This window comes from Octopus sinensis, linkage group LG8, assembly GCF_006345805.1.
Source record: "Octopus sinensis linkage group LG8, ASM634580v1, whole genome shotgun sequence".
NCBI lineage: Eukaryota > Metazoa > Mollusca > Cephalopoda > Octopoda > Octopodidae > Octopus > Octopus sinensis.
The window spans coordinates 69981573-70006484 of record NC_043004.1 but is presented as its reverse complement, the minus strand read 5'-3'; the positions used below and the strand labels follow the sequence as shown (position 1 = coordinate 70006484).

Here is a 24912-nt window from a genome sequence, read left to right as displayed (position 1 = left end):
TGGCCGTTTGCCAGACTCGTCTGGCACCTGTGCGGGTGGCACGTAAAAAGCACCCACTACACTCACGGAGTGGTTGGCATTAGGAAGGGCATCCAACCATAGAAACATTGCCAGATCCCAGTTGAACCGTCCAACCCATGCTAGCATGGAAAGCGGACGCTAAACGATGATGATGATGTTTTATTGGAAATATTTTGTAATAACATAAAGAACTAATTAAAAAAAAAATAATAAAACAAAAGCCAACAGGAGAGAGGAAGATGGATTTGTAGGTTCCTTTGTTGGAATACACATATAAGTTAAGTATTATTATCATCATCATCAAGCATTCACATTTCCTAGCTTTCATGAGTCAGACAGAATTTGTTGAGGCAAACTTTCTACAGCCAGATGCCCTTCCTGTCACCAACCCTCACCTATTTCCAAGCAAAGTAATATTTCCGCCATAACCAGACATGTTTTTCATGAAAGACTGGAAATGAACAACATTGCTGCTTTTATGACAGAGGTGCTTATTTTCAGTCACCATATGATGTCAAGACAAGGGTACACACACACACACACACCTTTCACTTTCTGTCTACCAAATCCTCAAGGCTTTGGTCAGCTCAGGACTATACTAAAAGACTCTTGCCCAAGGTGCCACATGGAAGGACAGAACCTAAGCATCTTGGTCACACAGCCACACCTTAGACGTACAGACATATTACATTCTTCAATGCATTGATGACATTTTATATCAATCGGCCATAAGCCTGTCTTGTAAAAGATTTGATCTTATGCATTAACTGCAATATTTCATCATTGCCATCATCATCATCATCAACAACAGTTGTTCTGATTTTAGCAATTGGATGTAATGCAACTATATTTTACATGGAGTGGTGTTATTACATTATGATTGGCTGTTATTTTTACTGTAATTTATAAATAAGCAGAGATAACGGTTCCATTATCTTTATGCTGTTTTAGGTTCTAAGATGACCTTATTCTCTGTATAAAGATGTACAGTGAAAATATTAAGGTATCTCCCCTGTTTCTATAATTGAATAACAGTTTATATATGGTCATTAATCTGGAATATATTACTAGTGATGATAGTTAAAACAGTAAAACACTGGGCTGTGTGTTGTTGTTGTTTAGCTTCAAGTCAATCTTGATTCAACAGATTAATGGTGAAAAGCATTCTAGCCATGTTTATCCCATGTTATTCAACTATTTGGACTTTGAGTGTACATCTATTAGTATGTCGATTAAAGCACATTCACCGTTTGGGCTACCTGATGTTATCCACAGTAATGATATAAGTATCACTGGATCTACATCAGGAAATCTGCAGTGTTTGTTGAGTTTATAACTGATAAAGGAAATGGTTGCACTAAATCCATCTTTTGTTTCCTTTATCAACTAATATATATATATATATATGTATGTATGTATATGTGTACGTGTGTCTCTTCGTGTCTATGTTCGTCTCCTGCCACCACTACCACCACCACTTGACAACTGGTGTAGGTGTGTTTATGTCCCTACAACTTAGCAGTTCATCAAAAGAGACTGGTACAATAAGTACCAGGCTTTAAAAAAATAAGCACTGGAGTTGATAGATTTGACTAAAAATTCTTCAAGGCAGTGTCCCAGAATGGCCACAGTCTAATGATTGAAACAAGTAAAAAGAAAAGAAAGAAAGACAAAGATTTCCTCTTCAAAGACAATAGTATGGAACCTGAGGAAGATGTCACTGCTATTTTTTTAGCATGTCAAACAATCATATAAAGATTCCCTCATCAGTGTAACAAACTGCATGGTTTATTTTTTGTAAGGCCCAGAACATCCCAGAAGCATGTGAAAAACGACCTTGCTCAGTATTCATTGCAGACATTTTTCACTTGATGCCAACAAATGAAAATGAATGGTAAAATTAGTTGTATCATTTATGCTTCACTATTTTCTTTTTCCATTTTAATTTTATATCCACCATATACATACATATATTCATAAATGTAAAACATATAGTATTTAAGCTATATAATACCATCTCCATTCTTTTGTTTACATATGTATGTTTATATATATAATGATGATAATAATAATAATCCTAGAATGGAATTTATAGCATCATTAGACAGTGGCTGACATAATGGAATCAGAGCTTTATTTGCATATTCAAAGCATTTCCCATAAGCAAATTTTATATAAATATATATATATATATATATATATATATATATATATATATAAATAAACACATACATGCACCTTCATACATTTGATGGTGTGTTTTTGCATGGATGAGATGTTTTACTAGTTGGAGCAGTTACTGCTGGGTGCCCTTCCTACTGCACAGAGGATTCCACACAGTTTCTATTGACCAAATTCATTCACAAGACATTGGTTGCTCTGGGCCATAGAAGACACTTGTGCATACTGCCACACTATGGAACTGAACTCATAACCATGTGGGTGCAAAGTGAGCTCCTTAGCCACACACCCATACTTGCAATGGAGCTGCTTGTTCTACCACTACTACAAGAGCTTGTGTTCCTGTAAAGTGTTCAATTGGGTGCCACTGCCACCTAAACCCAACTGTAAAGTAAGAATGGCACTTTTTTTTGTTCAATCAAGGAAACTGGATTTAGCAAATTGATCTGTTTGTCACGCTACTAAGTTTGCTGGAAATAAACATAGATTCTTTTTTTTCTTTTTCTTTTCAAGAGATTTTAACATAGACAGAGACACATACAAACACACAAAACCATTATCATCATCATGAACATTTAACATCTGTTTTCCATGCTGGGATAGGTTGGATGGCTTGACAAGAAGGGGCAAGGCCAGGAGCCACACCCGGTTCCATAGTCTGTTTTGGCTTGATTTCTACAGCTGAATGCCCTTCCTAACACCAACTACTCCACAGAGTGTACTGGGTGCTTTTTACATGGCATCAGTGCTTTTTATGTGGCGCAAAACAGTGAGGGCCAGGCATTGTTGTTGTTCATGATGATGCTGTTGATGATAGAGAAGATAATGCCCATGACTTTTACAGGGCTTCTGAGATTAGTAGGAGGGAGGAATGAAGGTATCCTTAAACCAAAGACTTGGTCCAAATGCTTGTATTTGCTAGAGACACCTAAAAGGCCAGGTGGTGGTGCTAAATCAGGTAATGAAATAAGTCTGCTACCCAAGTAGACCATTGTGAGACTGGAACTCAAAATGCAGAGTGTTGGGTGCCATGTAAAAAGCACCCATTACACTCTGTAATGTGGTTGGCATTAGGAAGGGCATCCATCTGTAAAAGCCAAGCCAAAAACAGACTATGCAACCTAGTGCAACCCCTGGCCTTGCCAGTTCTTGTCAAACTGTCCAATCCATGCCAGCATCGAAAATGCTACTTGCTGTTGATAATGATTCCAGACTGATGTTCTTAGAGTTCTTTCAGTCTATTGCCCTGGATTGGTGCATTTTATCAAAGCCCTCCCAAAAGGATGACAAGTAAAGTTGACTTCAAAAGGATTTGAACTCACAGTGCAAAGAATCAGAGCAAACACTACAAAGCCTTATGCCTGATGTTTTAATGACTCTGCCAATTTGCTTTAATCATCAGAAGCACCTATCCCATGTCAGCTTAAAAGAATGAATGATGTGAACCCATTGTTTTAAAACAATTAGAGATTCCATTGAGATAATCTTATTATTTTATGTGCATATATATATATATATATATATATATATATATATATATATATATATATAGGTGTGTATATATACACACTTCACTCCTTGTGTTTTAAAAATTAACTAAATTGACTTTTGAAATAATCTTGTTAATCTTTAGTTCCCATGTAAATTATTCAGTCATTAACAGCCCACAAAATAGAATGATTATGCTTCAGCTATTCTCTGCAGATTACATATAAGATTACTTACGAGTCTTTAAATTAAAGCTTAACCACTTGAAAATTTAATTTCCCCTCATTTAGATATTTATCAGCTTTTGACATAGTTTTGTGTGTACCTGCTATATCTCCACAAATCCCACCGCCATATTTCCATTACAGATAATGCTCATGTAGGCAAACGTTAAACAAATTATGACAAAAAAGACTTCCTAATAAAACATCATCTGCTCAAAGGGCTACAAATGAATTTAAATTTGAAATTTCTTCAGAAAAGTTTCAAAACCCACATTGGACACTTCAGTGAGCAACCTGTCGCTGATCCCTGATTTATGTAGCATTTTGCTGTTGATTTATATTTTATATTACAACCAGCATATCAAAAGGATGTGTAAGATTTGGACGGCATCTGCCTGTTTAAGAAATGGCATTTTATGATTACTATAGCACTACCAACTCTTGGAGATACTTTTCTGGTTGATGGTACACAGGTCAGTTACAATTAACCCTTTTGTTACCATATCATAATCATCTTTTAAGATCTGCCTTTTCATGCTTTCATGAATCAGATGGAATTCATTGAGGCAGAGCTTCTATGGCCAGATGCCCTTCCTGCTGCCAACCCTTACCAGTTTGCAAGCAAGGTAATTTTCCCCCATGACCAGACATGTTCTTTGCAGATGACTGAAAACAAACAACCTTGCTTGTATGATGATTGTTCATTTACAATCATCGTATGTCTAGACAGAGATATATATACACACACACACACGCACGCACACGCGCACACACACACACAGACAGACAGACAGAGGCCTCTCTCAGCTTCTATAGGCTAAATCCACTCACAAACCTTTGGTTGACTCAGAGTTTTGTTAGAAAACATTTTCCCAAGATCCTGTGCAAGTATATTTTACAATGGTGAAATATGCTTCCTTAATTTTGAAAGTAACCATGAAGTATTTGGTAAAATAACTGTCATTATTGAACTGGTATTTGGAACGTACTTTAACATGAAATTTTTGGTGGAAGGTTTTAATTTTAAACAAGAAGTTTGTATCATAAAACCAGGTGCAGTCTTGAGTGAATTGGTATCAGTGGGATTAAATAGAGCTATTATCAAGGGTCTTCCAGTCATGACCATCCCATCTTTTATTAGGATGTCGTGCTAATCACTACACCCAGTCCTTTCTTCTTTCTAGAACATTGGCCCTCTGGAACTCCTTCCTTCCTTGCTCTTGTCTTTCCCTCAGGTATTGAGTTGCAGTAGTTAAAGAGGAACATTAATAGCTTCAGTCTTACTAGTAACAAGGATCTATGGGGGCCACAAGCACAATCCATTCCTCCAGATCCAGCAAGTAACAGAACAGGAAGAAGAAAAAAAATCTTATGTTTCATTAGACATTTCTTTCCTTTTAAGATAATAAAGTGCAATTTAAAAGAGTTGGCTACTATTTCTAGCATGTCAATTGATCACATAGAGGCGATCTCTCTCTCTTTCTTTCTCTCTCTCATTGGTTTCATGATATTCTGGTAGATGTAACTGCAATACAAGACTTTTAGTAGGACATGTTTGGAGGGTGGGGGTTCTGCAATGAGCCAAGTTTCTGGGATAAAGGAAACATTGATATCATTATCTTCTAAAATAGATGTAACAATTACAGTTTTTGTCTTGAAACCAACGAAGCATTCCAAAACAAACAAGTTCTTCATTTTCTATTTGAATTCCATTCACATGTAGGTTACCTTATTAGTTATCTTATTCTGGAATTAAATTTTACCTTTTTCTTTTCTATATCTAAGTCAGGAAGGACAGTAGTGCCCATGGCCCTTTACAACACCTCTGAAACTGGTAAGCAGGTGGGAGGGAGGGCAGTATCCTCAACCCAGAGACCTTATCTGAATGCTTGCAACAGAGTGGATACCGCTAGAGGCACCCAAGGTGCCAGCCAGTGGTACTAGATGGGTCTATAATTTAAGTCTATCATCGAACTAGGCCATGAAAGGATTTGAACCCAGAATACAAAGAGCTGGTACAAATGCTGCAAGGCATCCAGTTCATTGTTTTTATATCTCTACCAATCCACTGCCATTGGTTCTACCACAAGGCCCTAGTCTTTGTTACGGTGCTGTGGCTTGTGTGTCTCAGTGACTCTGAGTCCTGTGCCAGTGAAGTGCTGGCTCCTAGTAGATCCTCTCCTACTGGACAGATCAAAGAATAGAGGCCAGACTAATATGGACCACCTCATCCAGAAGTAAAAATAGGTTTATGCAGGGCCATCACCCCTACCTAGTAAAAAGCAAAATTATAGAAGCATTTATGACAATTCAAAAGCAATGAAGTGTGAGAGAAGAAGGCCTTTTTTCATGGAAACAACCCACAAGAGAGCGAGAAGAGAGGACTCCCAAATAAATAGCTGGAGGTGGAATACTGAGGAAAAGCAGGGACCCAAGTGGAGAGAAGCAGATGGAAAAAAAACAACCCAGAGTTGAGAACAGTGAAGGAAAGTTGCTGATGGCCTATGCCCCATAGGGAGTGAAGGGCCTAAATAAAATTGCCTTGGATTGGTACTTTTTTATCAATCTCACCCAAAAGGATGACAGGTAAATTTGACAATACTTGGATTTGAACTCAGAGTGCAGAGGTTCAGAACAAATACCATGAAACACTCTTTGATGCTCTAACAACTCTGTCGTTTTCTACCTATGACAACAAAATGAAATTGGACATGTGACCAGTGCATTTAAGGTCACTATACACACATATGCGGTTTAAGCATTGGATTGTGTCCTTTTCACTTCACGTTTAGCTCACTGACAGAGGTATTTGGTAACCATAGGTCTTGCGTAAGCCATTTTATCTCTTTACTCTCATTTACTTGTTTCAGTCATATGACTGCAGCCATGCTGGAGCACCGCCTTTAGTCGAGCAAATCAACCCCAGGACTTATTCTTTGTAAGCCTAGTACTTATTCTATCAGTCTCTTTTGCCGAACCGCTAAGTGACGGGGACGTAAACACACCAGCATCGGTTGTCAAGCAATGCTAGGGGGACAAACACACACACATACACACACACACACATATATATATATATATATATATATATATATATATATATATATATATGTATATATATATATACATATATACGACAGGCTTCTTTCAGTTTCCATCTACCAAATCCAATCACAAGGCATTGGTCGGTCCAGGGCTATAGCAGAAGACACTTGCCCAAGATGCCACGCAGTGGGACTAAACCCGGAACCATGTGGTTGGTTAGCAAGCTACTTACCACACAGCCACTCCTGCGCCTATTATCATGTAATTTTGCTTTCTGCTCAATAAGTAATGGAAGATAAATAAAAATAAAAAGTAGCTAAAATCCTTGAGTTGAGGCTCCAGTTTGGCTGCAGTCATACGACTGAAGTAAGAAAAAGAGTAACATGAGAAACTCCTTATTCTAGGGTGGACCAAAGATTTTAACTTCTGGTTTCCAAACATAGCTGTTGTAAATCTGTCTTTTACTTTGTATTCTTTGAAACGGTACTGGTATGTACAGAAACTTCAAATCAGTTTTTCTCATACTGTTGCTAATATTCTTGTAGCATCCAGCTGTTAAACAGTATTTCAATACCTATTCATCTGACTCATGCTGGCATGGAAAAATGGATGTAAAGCAAGAAAATGCACAGACATAAAATATAGCCACAGAACATAACCATCTTGTTATATGCAACTTTACAATGTACAAACACCATTTTCAATTGTTGCACAATATAAATTTTTTACTAACACCATCATCATATACTGTTTGTTTGTTTAAACAAACCTTTTGATGACAGGTCATTAGTAAGGTTGTGTGGTTAAGAACCTCACTTTGCAACTGTGATTTTGGGTTCAGTCCTACTGCATGACACCTTGGGCAAGTGTCTTCTATTATAGCCCCTGAATGTGTATGTTTATATGTGTGTGTATGTATATATATATATATATATATATATATATGTGTGTGTGTGTTTGTGTGTGTGTGCATGTTTGTATATTTTGCTTCTCCATCATTGCTTGACAACTGGTGTTGGTTTGTTTACATCCCTGTAAGTTAACAGTTCAGCAAAAGTGATCAATAGAGTAAATACTAGGCTTAAAGAATAAATGCTGGGCACATTTGCTCAGCTGAACCCATTAAAGCATGCCCTAGCATGGCCACAGTCAAATGACCGAAACATGCAAAAAGTAAAAAAAAAGATGTCCTTAACATTTTGCACCTACATTAAATGTTCTTAATTCATTCTCTCTTGATAAGCAACAAGTTTCAATTTCACTGCCATTTATTTCGGTGCCAATCAGTTCCTCTCTCAGCATTATTTTCTAAAGAAGAAATCTTGTTGCAAAAATAATCCTTGCATTTCAATTATATTCAGCATTCATCTTTGACATTTTATCCTCCATATATATATCTTGGTTATTTCTGTCTGTTGAGTTCATCACTAGAAACCTAACTTCTATTTCATTAAAACTAATTACCTTGGCGCGTCTTGTTAAAATAACACTTAGGTGTAATATGACTACCTTGCAATTGACTGAAAAAATGTTTGTTGTTTTTGTTGTTGTTATTATTATTTATTATTATTATTATTAAGATTGCAAACTGGCAGAATCGTTAGCACACCAGGCAAAATGCTTAGCAGCATTTTGTCCATCTTTATGTTCTGAGTTCAAATTCTGCCAAGGTCGACTTTGCCTTTCATCCTTTTGGGGTCAATAAAACAACTACTTGTTGATCACTGGGGTTGATCTAATCAACTCGTCTCCATTCCCCCAAAATTGCTGGTCCTGTGCCAAAATTTGAAGCTATTATTATTATTATTAATATTAAGGTAGCATACTGGCAGAATCATTAGCATGCCAGGTAAAATGCTTTGTGGTATTTCGTCTGCACTATATTCTGAGTTCAAATTCCGCTGATGTCAACTTTTCCTTTCATCCTTTCGGGACCGATAGATAAAGTACCAGTCAAGTACTGGGGTCAATGTAATTGACTATACTTCACCCCCAAAATTACTGCCTTTGTGGCAAAATTTGAAACCATTATTATTATTAGTCTAGACAAACCATGTAGTGGTAAAAACAGTTGGAATTATAATCGCAGTGTCATTGCCTTAACATCCACTTTTCCATGCTTGCATGGGTCGGATGGAATTTTGTTGAGGCAGATTTTCTACATCAAGATGCCTTTTCTGTGACCAACATTCAACTATTTCCAAGTAAGGTAGTGTTTCCCTTTAACCAGACATGTTTTCATAGAATATTGAGAGTGATGGATAATGCTTGCATGATGGTGACACTCGTTTTCACTTATAATGCTATGGGCAAAGCAAGGAGACAGTAACACACATGCACGGTGGAGGTACATGGCTTAGTGGTTAGGGTGTTGGACTCATGATTGTAAGATTGCAGTTTTGATTCCTGGATCAGGCAATGTGTTGTGTTATTGAGCAAAATGCTTTATATCATGTTGCTCCAGCCCCCACTCAGCTGGCAAAAATGAGTAATCCTGCGATGAACCAGTATCCTGTCTGGGTGGGGAATATATACACCATGAAACTAGCCCTTGTGAGTCAGTATGACTTGAGACAGTAACTTTTTTTACTATACACACACGCATGTGCACACATATACACATACACATATAAATTCAGTTTTGTCTACCAAATCCATTCCTAGGGCTTTGGTTGGCCTGGGATAAAATAGACATTTGCCCAATAGACATAACAAATGTGTTATGACAATGAGGCTTCCACTTGATCCGATCACTGGAACAGCCTGCTCATGAAATTAACATGCAAGTGGCTGAGCATTCCACAGAATACATGTACCCTTAATGTTGTTTTCAGAGAGATTCAACATGACACAATGTGACAAGGCTGGCCCTTTGAAGTACAGGTACTCTTCATTTTTGCCAGCTCAGTGGACTGGAGCAACGTGAAATAAAGTGTCTTGCTCAAGGACACAACGCGCCGCTGGGAATCGAACTCATGACTTTGTGATTGTGATCTGAATCCCCTAACCACTAAGCTATGTGCCTTCATTGGGGAGACGTGCACAAACACAAAAAGAACTACCATTATCCTATAAGACAATGAAATGGCAAAGTCAATAGAGTGTTGGGAAGAATACCTCATGGTGTTTGTTTCAACTCTAGCACTTTGAGTTCTAATCCTACTGTAATCAACTTTGCCTTTCAGTTTTTTTTGGAGGTCGACAAAATAATACTAGTCCTGGTTGATGAATTGGCAGAACTGTTCTGAAGGACATCCAGCCATGCCAAAATAGTCTTCTGATCCTGTCAAACCAACCAACCCATTCTAGCATGGAATATGGACGCTAAGTGATAATGACTGATATCAGAGGATCAGGCGAGATTCCTTGCACTGTTTGTTCCAGTTCTCTGTGCTGTGACAGCAATGCCTATGACAACACTAGTGCCAAGCAGCATTGGCCCATGGTGTTAGCTTTCCTTTGGATAAACATCAGTGGCATGGAAGAAGGGGGGGAGCCTTGCAGGCATGGGTAACTGCTCGTGTTTTACAAAAAAATCTTGCCTCAGCTGCTCATGTACATACAGGTCCTGTAATTGTGCTCATATCAGTTATTTTGAGGCTGTTAGAAGTTAAATTATAACCCATTATCATTCAGATTAGTCTGTCAAATGTAATCTTCAAGCTTTTGATAATGTAATTGTTTATTTTGAAAATGGCATTGTAGGGTAGGTGTAAGAAGTTGGATCTGCTTGGTTTGAACATAAAAATGGTAGACTATTTGGGCTGGATGTGGCCCAAATAGTCTACATGTTTAATTAACCCTTTTGTTACCATATTTCTGTCAACATATGCTGCTTTTAAAATGAGGAAGAATTTGGTAAAATAACTTCCTCATTATTAAGCTGGTGTCTGGAACAAATTAGCATAAATTTTGATGGAAGATGATAATTTAGTTGACTTTAAAACATTTACCTGCCATGGACAATAACCCTGCAAGGACAATTACTCCTGAGAACAACAGATGATGATTCAAAACTTCTTAATATATTGGTAAGGGGGTAATTGTCCTCGGGGGTAGTTGTCCTGATACAATAGAACCTGGAGCAGTCTTAGGTGGGTTGGTATCGAAAGGGTTAAAAGGCATGTGTTACTTAAGATTGTTACTTTTTTTTTCTTTTTTTTTTACTCTTTTTACGTGTTTCAGTCATTTTGACCGTGGCCATGCTGGAGCACCACCTTTAGTTGAGCAAATCGACCCCTGGACTTTTTCTTTTTAAGCCTAGTACTTATTCTTTCGGTCTCTTTTGCCAAACCGCTAAGTTACGGGGACGTAAACACCAGCATTGGTTGTCAAGCGATGTGGGGGGGGGGACAAACATAGACACACAAACACACACCACATATAGATATACATACATATGCATATATACAGCAGGCTTCTTTCAGTTTCCGTCTACCGAATCTGCTCACAAGGCTTTGGTCGGCCTGAGGCTATAGTAGAAGACACTTGCCCAAAGTGCCACACAGTGGGACTGAACCCGGAACCATGTGGTTGGTAAGCAAGCTACTTACCACACAACCACTTGTCAGTTTTTTCTTAGTAGTGCTTCTATGACTTGAGTTTTTCAAATATGGTTTTTTTAATTTAATTTCCTTGTTCTTTGAAAACTCAGAATGACTAGTTGTCATATCAACAAGGTATCTCAACGTTACTGCTATGTTCAGAAGGTGACAAGTGAAGTCATCGAATGTCAACATTCATGCATATATCCATTCATATACATATGTGTGTGGCTAAGAAGCTTGCTTCCCAACCATGTAGTCTTGGGTTCATTCCCACTGCATGGCACTTGAGTGTCTTCTATTGTAGCACCAGGCTGACCAAAGCCTTGTGAGTGGAACTGAAAGAAGTCCATCATGTGTGTATGTGTATACAGTTATCTAAACATTTAAAATGATAGTTATTATTGTCTGGACATCACATCACTGTCATACAAGCAGTATTTTCATTTCCAGTCTTTTGTGAAAAACATGTCTAGTTATGGGAAAATATTGACTTACTGAGAAGTGAGGGTTGGCAACAGAAAGGGCATGCAACCGGCAACACTCACACACACATGCATGCACGCATGTACATACACACACACACACTTGGCTTCTATACATTCTATCTACCACTTCCATCACAAGGCATTGGTTGTCCCAGGCCTATAGAGGAAAACATATGTTTGAAATTTCTGCGCAGTGGGACTGAACTCAAAACCCTGATGTTGCAAAGCAGACTCCTTAACCACACAGCCATGATTATGGATTGTTTATTTTCTAACTTAAGTATTATTTAATTTTTATTTTATCTTCCTTAATCTCCAACTGATAATTTTCCATTTTAAACAACTCCCAATTCCATTTTTAAGGATGTTTGAAACTATTTAAAAAATATTTATTGGATTTTATCAAAACTAAATTCTGAGTACATAAATGACTTTTGTTTTATACTTCTTTTGTTTATTTTGTTTGTTTAACATTAGGGTGTTTATGGTATGCTAGGGTGGGGAATTGGCAGAGATATTATTGTGTTGTCTGGAATGCCTTGCAGTATTTGTTCTGGCTTTCTCGGTTTTCGGTTCAAATCCTGTTATGTTCAACTTTGTGTTTCATTTTTTTTTCGAGATCAATTAGTAAAGTACTAATCTAGTAGTGGGGATGGTTCCCCCCCCTCCGCCCTCTCTTTCTGTATCTCTCTCTTTTTCTGTTTCTCTGGTTCATACATGTAATTCAACATCCAGTCTTGTTACATTATGTTACACTGATTTGGTTTCAGAGTTTGGTTAATCATATACATGCCTATGGAATACTCGGCCACTATATGTAAATTTCACAAATAGAAATGTATTTGTTCAAATAACTGAACACCCATTGTTGAAACTGACCAAGAATCCACCCAGTTAACATAGGACTCAATAGAATGTTGCTCCCACAGTTGGGGCAGTGCTGCCCTCAATACACAGACATCGCGGACTACATCCAGAGAAGGGCCACTTGATTCATTGGCATTCAGTCACTAGCAGATATGTTCCGGCCTCTGGGCCACACATGTACTGTCTCTCCTCTTCTGTCTTTTCTGTCCTTACAACCCACTTGTCTCTCCACCTTTCATCACTCTTATCACATTCAGTCACCCACCCCCCACCCCGCCTCTAGTCCTGCACTAACCACTATTCCCAGTTGTTCCTCCTTAGAACATCACCCTTCTGGAATCTCTTTCCTGCAAGTATTTAAACAGAGAATTAACCCTTTAGGATTCAGATCACTCTGTCATATGTAATGATTATTCACACCCATTATCTCAGCAATTATCTCATGGCTTTCAGATTTCGATGATGTGATTGTTTATTTTTAACATGATATTATTGTATGATGTGTGTGAGAGGCTGGATCTGGCTGCTTTGAACATAAAACTGGTAGACTATTTTGGCCTGGTATGACTGGTTTAAATGCTAATGGTTTAACAGTATCAGTGTCACTAGTCTCAGAGGGCCTGCAAAGGACACTGGTACTGATTTTCCTTCTAGGCTAAGCAAGGTAAAAAAGCTAAAAAAAAACAGGTGACAGATTATTTACTTCTTAGAACCAGATAACATCTGTTTTAGAAACATGTATTAGGTTTCTCATAGCTGTGATTACTTCTAGGGTTTAATTAGTGTTAGGAATCTGGATCCACAATCTCAATATAATGTCTGTCAGTCTCCTTCTTCTGCAAAGCTGTAGTTATTGTTGATGTTTAGTCAGCCCTAGATATGTGACATTTCTTAACCATATTCTTTTGATGATAGGGCTTTTGTGCCCGAAGCATATAAAGTTTGCTCAACTTTCTTCTTTGCATTGTAAGAAGTTCTCCTCCTTTTCTTTTTTGTTTATTATTCTACTATATATATATGGGGCAAGTGAAATCGAAATTGAACCAATCCTATGACTGGCACCCGGCAGATGCCAGGACCCCTGGAATGGTGGTACGTAAAAAGCACTATCCGAATCATGGCCAATGCCAGTGCCGCCTCGACTGGCTTCCATGCTGGTGGCACGTAAAAAAGCACCATCCGAATCGTGGCCGATGCCAGTGCCGCCTCGACTGGCTTCCGTGCCGGTGGCACGTAAAATGCACCAATCCGACCGTGGCCGTTGCCAGCCTTGCCTGGCACCTGTGCAGGTGGCACGTAAAAAGCACCCACTACACTCACGGAGTGGTTGGCGTTAGGAAGGGCATCCAGCTGTAGAAACATTGCCAGATAAGACTGGAGCCTGGTGCAGCCTTCTGGCTTCCCAGATACCCGGTCGAACCGTCCAACCCATGCTAGCATGGAGAACGGACGCTAAACGATGATATATATATATATATATAAGTATATTAAGTATATGATTTAAGTTATAGAATGAAGTTTGACAAATTCAATCATATTCTTCATAAATGGAGGAGATTAGGTGTTAATATGGGATAAAATATTCAATTCACTAGCTGATCGTTTCATACAGAAAGACAATAAATTCATTTTAAGAATCCGAGTTGTCAAAGAGTACTCATCAATAGCACAATAAGAAAAAATAAGAACTTAATAAAGAAAAAGAGTTATGTTTTAAATAGACATGACTCCGAGAACAATTATACATAAAAAAATTAGTAAGAACACAATACCCATGTAATTCTTAAGTTCACCTTTTTCTTTATTAAGTTCTTATTATTTCAACAATTCTTGTTTATGGCCATCAGATGATGTCAAGATGAAGGGACGTATAACCACACAGATCACAGGCCTGTTTCAGTACAAATCAACTCATCCATTCACTAGGCTTTAGTTAGCTCAGAGCTGTAGTAGACACTTGCCCAAGGTACCACTGGACCAGAGACCACATGGTTGGGAAGCAAGCTAACCCTCAGTGCTTGACTAATACTTTATTTTATTGACCTTAAATGTAGAACCAGATGCCTAAGTATTTGAGATGAGTTGTTAATAATAAATAATCCTTTCTACTATAGGCTTGATGTTTTAGGGGAGAGTACTTATTTCACCGACCCCAAAAGGATAAAAGGCAAAGTTGACTTTGGTGGAATTTGAACTCAGAATGTAAAGATAGATGAAATACCTGGTGTGCTAAGAATTCTGACAGTTTGCTGCTTTAGTTAATAATAATAAAAATATTTCCCACTGTAAGCACAAGGCCTTAAATTTAGGGAAGGGGCTAGTCAATTGCATTGACCCCTAGTGTTCTACTGGTACTTATTTCATCAACCCTGAAAGAATGAAATGCAGAAGATTTTTAATCATTTATATCACAATTTGTGAAGAATAGGTGCAGGAGTGGCTGTGTGGTAAGTAGCTTGCTAACCAACCACATGGTTCCGGGTTCAGTCCCACTGCGTGGCATCTTGGGCAAGTGTCTTCTGCTATAGCCCCGTGCTGACCAAAGCCTTGTGAGTGGATTTGTTAGACAGAAACTGAAAGAAGCCCGTCGTATATATGTATATATATATGCGTGTGTGTGTTTGTGTGTCTGTGTTTGTCCCCCTAGCATTGCTTGACAACCGATGCTGGTGTGTTTACGTCCCCGTCACTTAGCGGTTCGGCAAAATAAACTGATAGAATAAGTACTGGGCTTACAAAGAATAAGTCCCGGGGTCGATTTGCTCAACTAAAAGGCGGTGCTCCAGCATGGCCGCAGTCAAATGACTGAAACAAGTAAAAGAGTAAAAGAGAGAGAGTAATATCTCCAGTGGTTACAGGTTTCCAATGCACCAATCACTGGTTCTCCATTTCTGAGTAGAAAAATGGCAAGAAAGCGTTACGAGTTTTTTTTTTTTCTGAACAATATTTTTTGTCTTTTTTTCTTGACAATATTTTTATCTTTTGCCAATATACATCAGTGATAGTTAATACAAAACAGGGCTTTTATGAAAGGAAATTATATGTTGCTATAGAATGACAATTCCATAATTGATGAAGAGCCAAAGAGGAAACTTTGCAAAATTAAAGAAGCCATACATATAGGACATTGCTGATAACTCAGTAAAGCCTCGAACTGACGTCAGCTCAATGTGGATGTCATTAGCAAAAAAATACACTTAGATAACATAAAACCATAACGATAATGCTGCATTGATGCAGGCATGCTTGTGGAGATAAGAAGAAATTTGTTTCATGACTTTCTCATTTCAAGTTCTTTCCTACTGCTCAGCACTTAAGGCAAGAGTCTTCTACAAAAGCCAATGCTTCACAAGTGGATTTAGTAGACAAACTGTGCAGAAGCCTGACATATATATATATATATATATATATATATATATATATATATATCACATATATCATTTTATATATATAAAAATATGTATTACATATCACACATATATTTTATATATAGATATTTTACTTAAAAAAATGGCATAGGCGCAGGAGTGGCTGTGTGGTAAGTAGCTTGTTTACCAACCACATGGTTCCGGGTTCAGTCCCACTGCGTGGCACCTTGGGCAAGTGTCTTCTACTATAGCCTCGGGCCGACCAAAGCCTTGTGAGTGGATTTGGTAGACAGAAACTGAAAGAAGCCCGTCGTATGTATGTATATGTAGATATGTATGTATGTGTGTGTGTTTGTGTGTCTGTGTTTGTCCCCCTAGCATTGCTTGACAACCGATGCTGGTGTGTTTACGTCCCCGTCACTTAGCGGTTCGGCAAAATAAACTGATAGAATAAGTACTGGGCTTACAAAGAATAAGTCCCGGGGTCGATTTGCTCAACTAAAAGGCGGTGCTCCAGCATGGCCGCAGTCAAATGACTGAAACAAGTAAAAGAGTAAAAGAGAGAGAGTAATATCTCCAGTGGTTACAGGTTTCCAATGCACCAATCACTGGTTCTCCATTTCTGAGTAGAAAAATGGCAAGAAAGCGTTACGAGTTTTTTTTTTTTTTCTGAACAATATTTTTTGTCTTTTTTTCTTGACAATATTTTTATCTTTTGCCAATATACATCAGTGATAGTTAATACAAAACAGGGCTTTTATGAAAGGAAATTATATGTTGCTATAGAATGACAATTCCATAATTGATGAAGAGCCAAAGAGGAAACTTTGCAAAATTAAAGAAGCCATACATATAGGACATTGCTGATAACTCAGTAAAGCCTCGAACTGACGTCAGCTCAATGTGGATGTCATTAGCAAAAAAATACACTTAGATAACATAAAACCATAACGATAATGCTGCATTGATGCAGGCATGCTTGTGGAGATAAGAAGAAATTTGTTTCATGACTTTCTCATTTCAAGTTCTTTCCTACTGCTCAGCACTTAAGGCAAGAGTCTTCTACAAAAGCCAATGCTTCACAAGTGGATTTAGTAGACAAACTGTGCAGAAGCCTGACATATATATATATATATATATATATATCACATATATCATTTTATATATATAAAAATATGTATTACATATCACACATATATTTTATATATAGATATTTTACTTAAAAAAATGGCATAGGCGCAGGAGTGGCTGTGTGGTAAGTAGCTTGTTTACCAACCACATGGTTCCGGGTTCAGTCCCACTGCGTGGCACCTTGGGCAAGTGTCTTCTACTATAGCCTCGGGCCGACCAAAGCCTTGTGAGTGGATTTGGTAGACAGAAACTGAAAGAAGCCCGTCGTATGTATGTATATGTAGATATGTATGTATGTGTGTGTGTTTGTGTGTCTGTTTGTCCCCCTAGCATTGCTTGACAACCGATGCTGGTGTGTTTACATCCTTGTAACTTAGCGGTTCAGCAAAAGAGATCGATAGAATAAGTACTGGGCTTACAAAAGAATAAGTCCCGGGGTCGAGTTGCTTGACTAAAGGCGGTGCTCCAGCATGGCCGCATTAAAATGACTGAAACAAGTAAAAGAGGAAAGAGAGGCTGTTTTGATTGTTTTCAATCTTTTTCTGGTGCAACTTGAATGCAAGTTGTCTTTTCATTTATCCATTGTTTAGCCACCGAACATGGCTATACAAGAATATGACTTGAATTAGTGACATTTGAGAAAGATTGTAATCAGTAAAATAATAGTTGTGCTGTTTTTTGAAATAATTAAAATGTCAAACTCTCCTGTGTCTCCCTATTTTGACACTGCATGTTAAGTGTGAACAGGTATCAATGTCATTTGGTTTTCCTCCTTTAAGGATGTACAGCCAGCCATTGTGCTTATCATGTTCGAAGGACTAGGGAAGTATCACTTGGCTTGGGAACAGGTGAAGGTTGGCAACAGGAAGAGCATCTGATTGTAGAAAATCTGCTTCAAGGATTTTTTTGCCTGACCCATGCAAGGATGGGAAAGTTTACATTAAAATCATCATCATCATCATATTAGCATGGATTGGATGGTTTGACATGGAGCTAGCTAGCAGGGGGCTATCCAGATTCCAACTGTTTGCTGTGGTATGATTTCTACAGCTGGATGCCCTTCCTAATGCCAACCACTTCACAGAGTGTGCTGGGTGCTTTTTACACATCACCTGCATGGGTGCATTTATGCAGTACTAGTACAGGTGCTTTTTAAGTGACACCAGCACCTGTGTGTGTAAGTCCTCGTAACTTAGCGGTTCGGCAAAAGAGATTGATAGAATAAGTACAAAAGAATAAGTCCCGGGGTCGATTTGCTCGACTAAAGGCGCTGCTCCAGCATGGCCGCAGTCAAATGATTGAAACAAGTAAAAGAGTAAAAGAGTAAAGAGATTTATCAGCCATGGACTTTCTATTAATATTTCCACTAGTTCATTATGTTCACTATTTAGTTCATTATGTTGCTTAGTAAGATCCAGCTGGTCACTATCTCATACGTGCTGCCTCTTTGTACATTACTGAGTTTTCCTTCATCAATGCAAAACAGGAAACCCTCTTCCCTTACTTCTGGCAATCCAACATCTCTATTTAGATAAAAACAAATAAAATAAATAGAAGTGGAAAGATAGTTTACTGATAGTTGTTTTGGGTGTTGCCTTTGGTATTCTTTAACTGAAGTTGATATGTATTAGAAACAAGATACCCGAAACAGCTTTACTTCACTACTTGATGTACTTAGACACTTTATTAAACATTCTACTTCAACGTGAAGAGTTTCTGCTGTTTCTACCCCAGTTATATTTTTGATATACCTCATCGTCTTCATCTTCATCATCTTCCTCTTGTGCTAATCTCCTGATGAAGTTTTATTTTCAGCTTGTTAAGTGTTAGATGTCAGCTGTAATCTTAGAGGAACTAATTTATTAGTGGGTTTTGTAATTTATTTATATTCTAGTAATGCGGTTCTTGGTTCCATAAACCACACCTTCAGTAAATGTTGCGGTTGTTGTTTCACTCAAGGTCAGAGCCCTAAATAGACAAAGGCCTTCCTCTATTCAGGTGACTGTCTCATTTTTTAGTTTGTTAAGTTGGTCATACTTGGGAATCCAGCAGGAAAGTGTAACTATTTAATATTCAGATTACTCTGTCTAATGTAATGCTTGTTTATTCATATGGTTTTGAATTTATCATTCATTATTTCAAAGCTTCAAGATTTCAATGGTGCAGTTGTTATTTTTAGAATGGCATTGCAGAGTAGGTGTGAGAGGCCAGATATGGCCAGTTTAAACATAAAACAGAATACAGAATATTTGAGCCAGATATGGCCCAAAAGTGAAGGACACATTGGATTATGTGGATTTAAATAGGTAATGTTCAAGATAAGGATGGAATGATCATGTCTTGAATGCCTGTAATCATAGATCTTCTTTGAGGAAGCTGAACTGGGGCTTGTGGCTTCTTAGGATGTTGTTAGTGGAGATGATGGTGATGTAGCTCTGGGACAGCCCTGATTTAGCAGTTTTGTGGCACAATGATTGTTGGTTGAAAGACAAGGTCAGACCTACAGTTCAGTTTCCTAGATATATATTTTCCATGTGTCATCCTGTGATGTCTCTTGGGATCATTGTTTAGGGTCTTTCAACACCAGACACCCCCATCCAAGTGACTCAACCAAGGTTGATCAAAAGTCAGTTTGTGTCCAATTAGCACTACCTGGCACCACTTCCTCTTCCAGGAGCTCACACTTCCTAATCCACAGCCAACGTCTTAGCCTTCCACTTCCTGGTTTCTGTGAGCCCAGCATGTTGAAGCTTTGCAGGGAGATTGGTCTGCAAAGTAGCTTAGAATATGTATTTCTCTTCCTCTCATTTGCCTCCTATGTTCACCTAACTGAAGGCCATACTGCAACTCTGACAAATGATGTCTTTGACCAGGCACCTCAGCAAATGTTACCACTTCTTAGCTCAACACTTTCTTGGAAAGTACAAATTATAAAGTTACACTGATACTCATGTGCCCACAACACATAAATACATACTTAGATACACACACATGTGCATTCACCTGCCAGGTTTCCATACAGGTTCAACATCATTGTTTTAATGTTCACTTTCCCATGCTCACATGGGCCAAACAGAATTTATTGAGGCAGATTTTCTATGGCTGGATGCCTTGCTTGTTAGCAATCCTCACCAGTTTCCAAGCAAAGTATATTATTTCCCCATGACTTGACATGTTTTCACAAAAGATTAGACACTAATAATACTCCATACATAACAGTGACACTTGCTTACAGCTATTCCACAATGTCAAGGCAAGGAGACACGTACACACATGATAGACTTTCAGTTTCCATCTACCAAATCCATTCCAAGGCTTAGGTTAGCCTTGGACTATAGTAGCAGACACCCAAGGTGCCATGCAGTGGGACTGAAAGCAAAGCCATGTGGTTGGGAAGCAAGCTTCTTAACATACAGCCACACCTGCTCCTATCACCCATGTGCTTAGACCATACCTGTCTACCAATTTCACTCACAAGGCATTGGTCAGCCCAAGACCACAGTAGGAGACATTTGCCCAAGGTGCCATGCTGTGAGATAGAACTTACAATCATTTGGTAACAAAACGAGTCTCATATTCACAAGGCCACTATATTAATACACACATAATTAGTACATCATTTATATTATTAACCTAATGTCTTGGCGTTAGGAAGGGCATCCAGCTGTAGAAACATTGCCAGATAAGACTGGAGCCTGGTGCAGCCTTCTGGCTTCCCAGATCCCCGGTCGAACCGTCCAACCCATGCTAGCATGGAGAACGGATGTTAAACGATGATGATGAGAACCCTAATGGTAGGAAAGAGGATATGAATCTGAACTGAATTTGAGTTCAAATAAAAATCAGTAAATTTACTTTACATTATTTATATTTTCTTCTGCATATTTCTACGGTTTGTTTGAAGAGAACCATGAGAAAAGCTTGTATTAAAGAATATATTGATTTCTATCAAAGTGATGTCCTGAAGTATTTTTATACAATTTGCTGCTATTTTGTAAAAATTGCTATTTGCAGTTCAAAGGAGAGAAAAAGAGGATATCCTGTTTTTCCTTTTGTTTTTACTATATTGCTTTTGTAACTATTTCTTGTAATATCTTGTTTCATTTGGTTTCTATTGATAGGATATAGAAAAATATTATTTAACAAACCGTGAAAGTGCTCTGTTAATTTGAAATTGCTTTTGGGGTTCTTACACACATGTATTTTTATATTTATATATATATATATTTTTTTTTCTTTTTCAGAAAAGTAAAATGTGGCAGTATTGATGTCCATCCCACTGAGAAAGCCCTGGTGGTCAATTATGAATTGGAGGCTACTATTTTGGGTGAGATGGGAGATGCGATGCTTGGGGAGAGAAAGGAATGTCAAAAAATGTGAGTCTAGAATTCACACTATTTGTTTGGATTATTATTATTGTTATTGTTATTAGGGCAGCAAGCTGGCTGAATCATTAACATGCCAGGCAAAATGCTTAGCAGTATTTTGCACTGGGGTCAATGTAATCAGTGTATTTCCTCCCCCCAAATTTCAGGCCTTATGCCATTAGTAGAAAGGATTATTATTAGGGTGGCAAGCTGGCAGAATCGTTAGCACATCGGGCGAAATGTTTTGCAGTATTTCGTCTGCCGCTACATTCTGAGTTCAAATTCCGCCGAGGTTGACTTTGCCTTTCATCCTTTTGGGGTCGATAAATTAAGTACCAGTTACGCACTGGAGTCGATATTATCGACTTTATCCGTTTGTCTGTCCTTGTTTGTCCTCTCTGTGTTTAGCCCCTTGTGGGTAGAAAAGAAATAGGTATTTCGTCTATCACTGTTTTCCGAGTTTAAATTCCTCTAAGGTTGACTTTGCCTTTCATCCTTTTGGGATCGATAAATTAAGTACCAGTGATACACTGAGGTCCATGTAATTGACTCATCTCCTCACCCAAAATGATTGCCCTTGTAGCAAAATTTGTTATTATTATTACCTCCGCCTTAGTGAAGGCATTATTTTCAGTCGTGTTTGTTTGTTTGTTTGTCCATGGACAAGATAACCGCTGGGTGGATTCAGGTGAAACTTTCAGGGATGTGTGGCCTTGTGACTGGCACAAACTGATTAGATTTTGGGATTGATCTGGTACCGGACAAGAATTCTGGATTATTATCCCTTCTTTTTTTACTTAATTTTTGAAAGCAGTCGGCTTCATTTTTAGTATCTTCATTTGTGAGAGCAGGCAAGTTTATTTCAGATATTCTCATTTTAAAAATCATTTCTGGCTAATCATTGAGAGGACATCGGTATTGCCTTGGCAGAGGTTTGCACTCTCTGAGTGCTTCTTGTTATTATTATTATTATTATTATCAAGGCAGTGAACTGGCAGAATCATTGATTGGTACACCAGGCAAAATGCTTAGCAAAATGCTTAGCAAAATTTCATCTGTCTTTGTGTTCTGAGTTCAAATTCTGCCATGGTCAACTTTGCTTTTCATCTTTGCAGGGTTGATAAAATACGTACCAGCTGAGCACTGGGGTCAATGTAATCGACTTACCCCCTCCCCTGAACTTGCTGGTGTTATGCCAACATTTGAAATCATCATTATGATGGTTATTATTATTATTATTATTATTATCTTTTTTTTTCTTCTTTCAAATTTGCTTCCATTTCTTGCCGAGTGTCTTCCCAACTCCTAGGGCAAAGAACCTCATAGTATACATTGGTAGGCCATTAAACTAAACTCACTAGTTCGTTCATTTAAAAAAAATTTTTTTTTTTTTAAAGTTAAATTAAAATACATGGGTAGTAATAGTTCTCACATCGACAATGCTCTTCTCAATACGTGTGATGTACCAGTTAAGATAATCTTTTGCACTTCTTGAGGGATGGTAAGCCAGGGATCATTCTCATATAATTTTCGGTTCCCTTCTTGATCATTCCTAGTGCTCCTACAATCACTGGTATTGTAACCGCCTTGAGATGTCACATTTTCTCAATTTTTATTATTATTATTATCATTATTATTATTTTTTTTTTATTTTTTTTTATCTAAGATTCTTGCAAGCTTAATTCAGTTATACTACCCTGTTTCAGCAGAGTGCATAGCACTGTCTGTCTGGGTGTGTGGCGTGTCTGGGTTGGTGCTTGTATGCATTATTTGTTTTGCTTTATTCTGAGATTCATTTTCTGGGATTCCTTTTGTTGTTTCTCATCTTATTCTAAGTGTTTCATCCATTTGCTGTGCAGAGTATATGTACGGGAGTTTATTTCTTTATGTGTTGGCTTAATAATTGTGGAGGTTGTTGATTGTTTTCAGTTGAGATCTGTTTCTGTTTTGTCTCACTGTTTGCATCTACTTCACTTTGCTTTGTGTCTGTTCCACATTTCTGCTCAAAAACAACTATTATTTTCTGTCCCCTATGAGGCATTGGATTTAGATTAAGGAGTTCAACTTGCTGCAATGGGGTTCTGAGTTTGATTCTGTTGCGTGGCTCTGTGGGTAGTTCATCTATCATAGCCTAAAATCAACTTTGGAACTTGAAAAGTGAAAACTGTGCTGAAGCTTCAGATGACTTCTGTGCAGTTTTCACCTCTCAGATTGTGTGTGTGTGTGTGCGTGTGTGTGTGTGTGTAAGATGGTGAAGCAAAATTGTTGTGTTGAATAAAGAAACACATCGTGGTATTAAGTTCCATCTGAGCAACCACCCTTTATGTCAGAGTCAGCTTGTTTTCCGACCCCTTATGAAATCCTAAAAATATGAATGTAACAAATTACTAGGGCTCAATATCATCATCATTATTTAACATCCACTCTCTCATGCTCACATGGATCAGATGGAGTTTGTTAGGGCAGGTTTTCTACAGTTGGACGCTCTTCCTCTTGCCAACCGTCATCTGTTTCCAGGTAAGATAATATTTCTCCCTGGTCAGACATGTCTTTTCAAGGAAGACTGGAAACAAACAACACCAGTTGTATGACGGTGGTGCTCATTTACATCCATCACAAGATGTCTATTCAAAGGTGTGTGTACACACACACACACACACACACAGCAGGTTTCTTTCAGTTTCTGTCTACCAAATCCACTCACAAGGCTTCGGTCAGTCTAGGGTTATAGTAGAAGACACTTGCCCAAGGTACCATGTAGTGGGACTGTAATCAAGACCACATGATTGGGAAGCAAGTGTCTTGAACTCATAACCATGCTTGTGATATGATAGGCCAAAACATTCCAAAGCTAAACAACAATGACCAAAACCAGTGAAAAAAACAGACAGTGTTGCATGTTGTGCAGTTGATGGCTTATAGTTGTTGAGACACATAAACCATTATTTGTTCTTCTGGTCTTAGAGAGATTGCGAAACCCTTGGACACTGCTTCTTTTCCTCCTTCGGACCAGAACATTTAAAAACCAATAAATAAATAAATAATAATAACAAAATAAACATAAACCGAATTCTTTCATCTCTTTTACTTGTTTCATTAGATTGCACGTTCTATTGTGACAGGCTTCCCCACAGTTTCCATTTACCAAACTCACTCACAAGGCATTGGTCTGCCCAGAGCCATTTATT

The 24912-nt window shown here is 38.1% G+C and overlaps 1 protein-coding gene across 3 annotated transcripts in view; it reads left to right on the top strand.

Annotated features, from left to right (window-relative positions):
* The window catches only part of LOC115214947 (kinesin-associated protein 3), a 113554-nt gene that overhangs the window by 39329 nt on the left and 49313 nt on the right, over positions 1–24912 (top strand). For all 3 annotated transcript variants that reach the window (XM_036505441.1, XM_029784035.2, XM_029784036.2), the window contains exon 2: positions 21602–21733. In XM_036505441.1, the coding sequence (XP_036361334.1) occupies positions 21602–21733 (132 nt within the window). The remainder of the gene's footprint in view (positions 1–21601; positions 21734–24912) is intronic.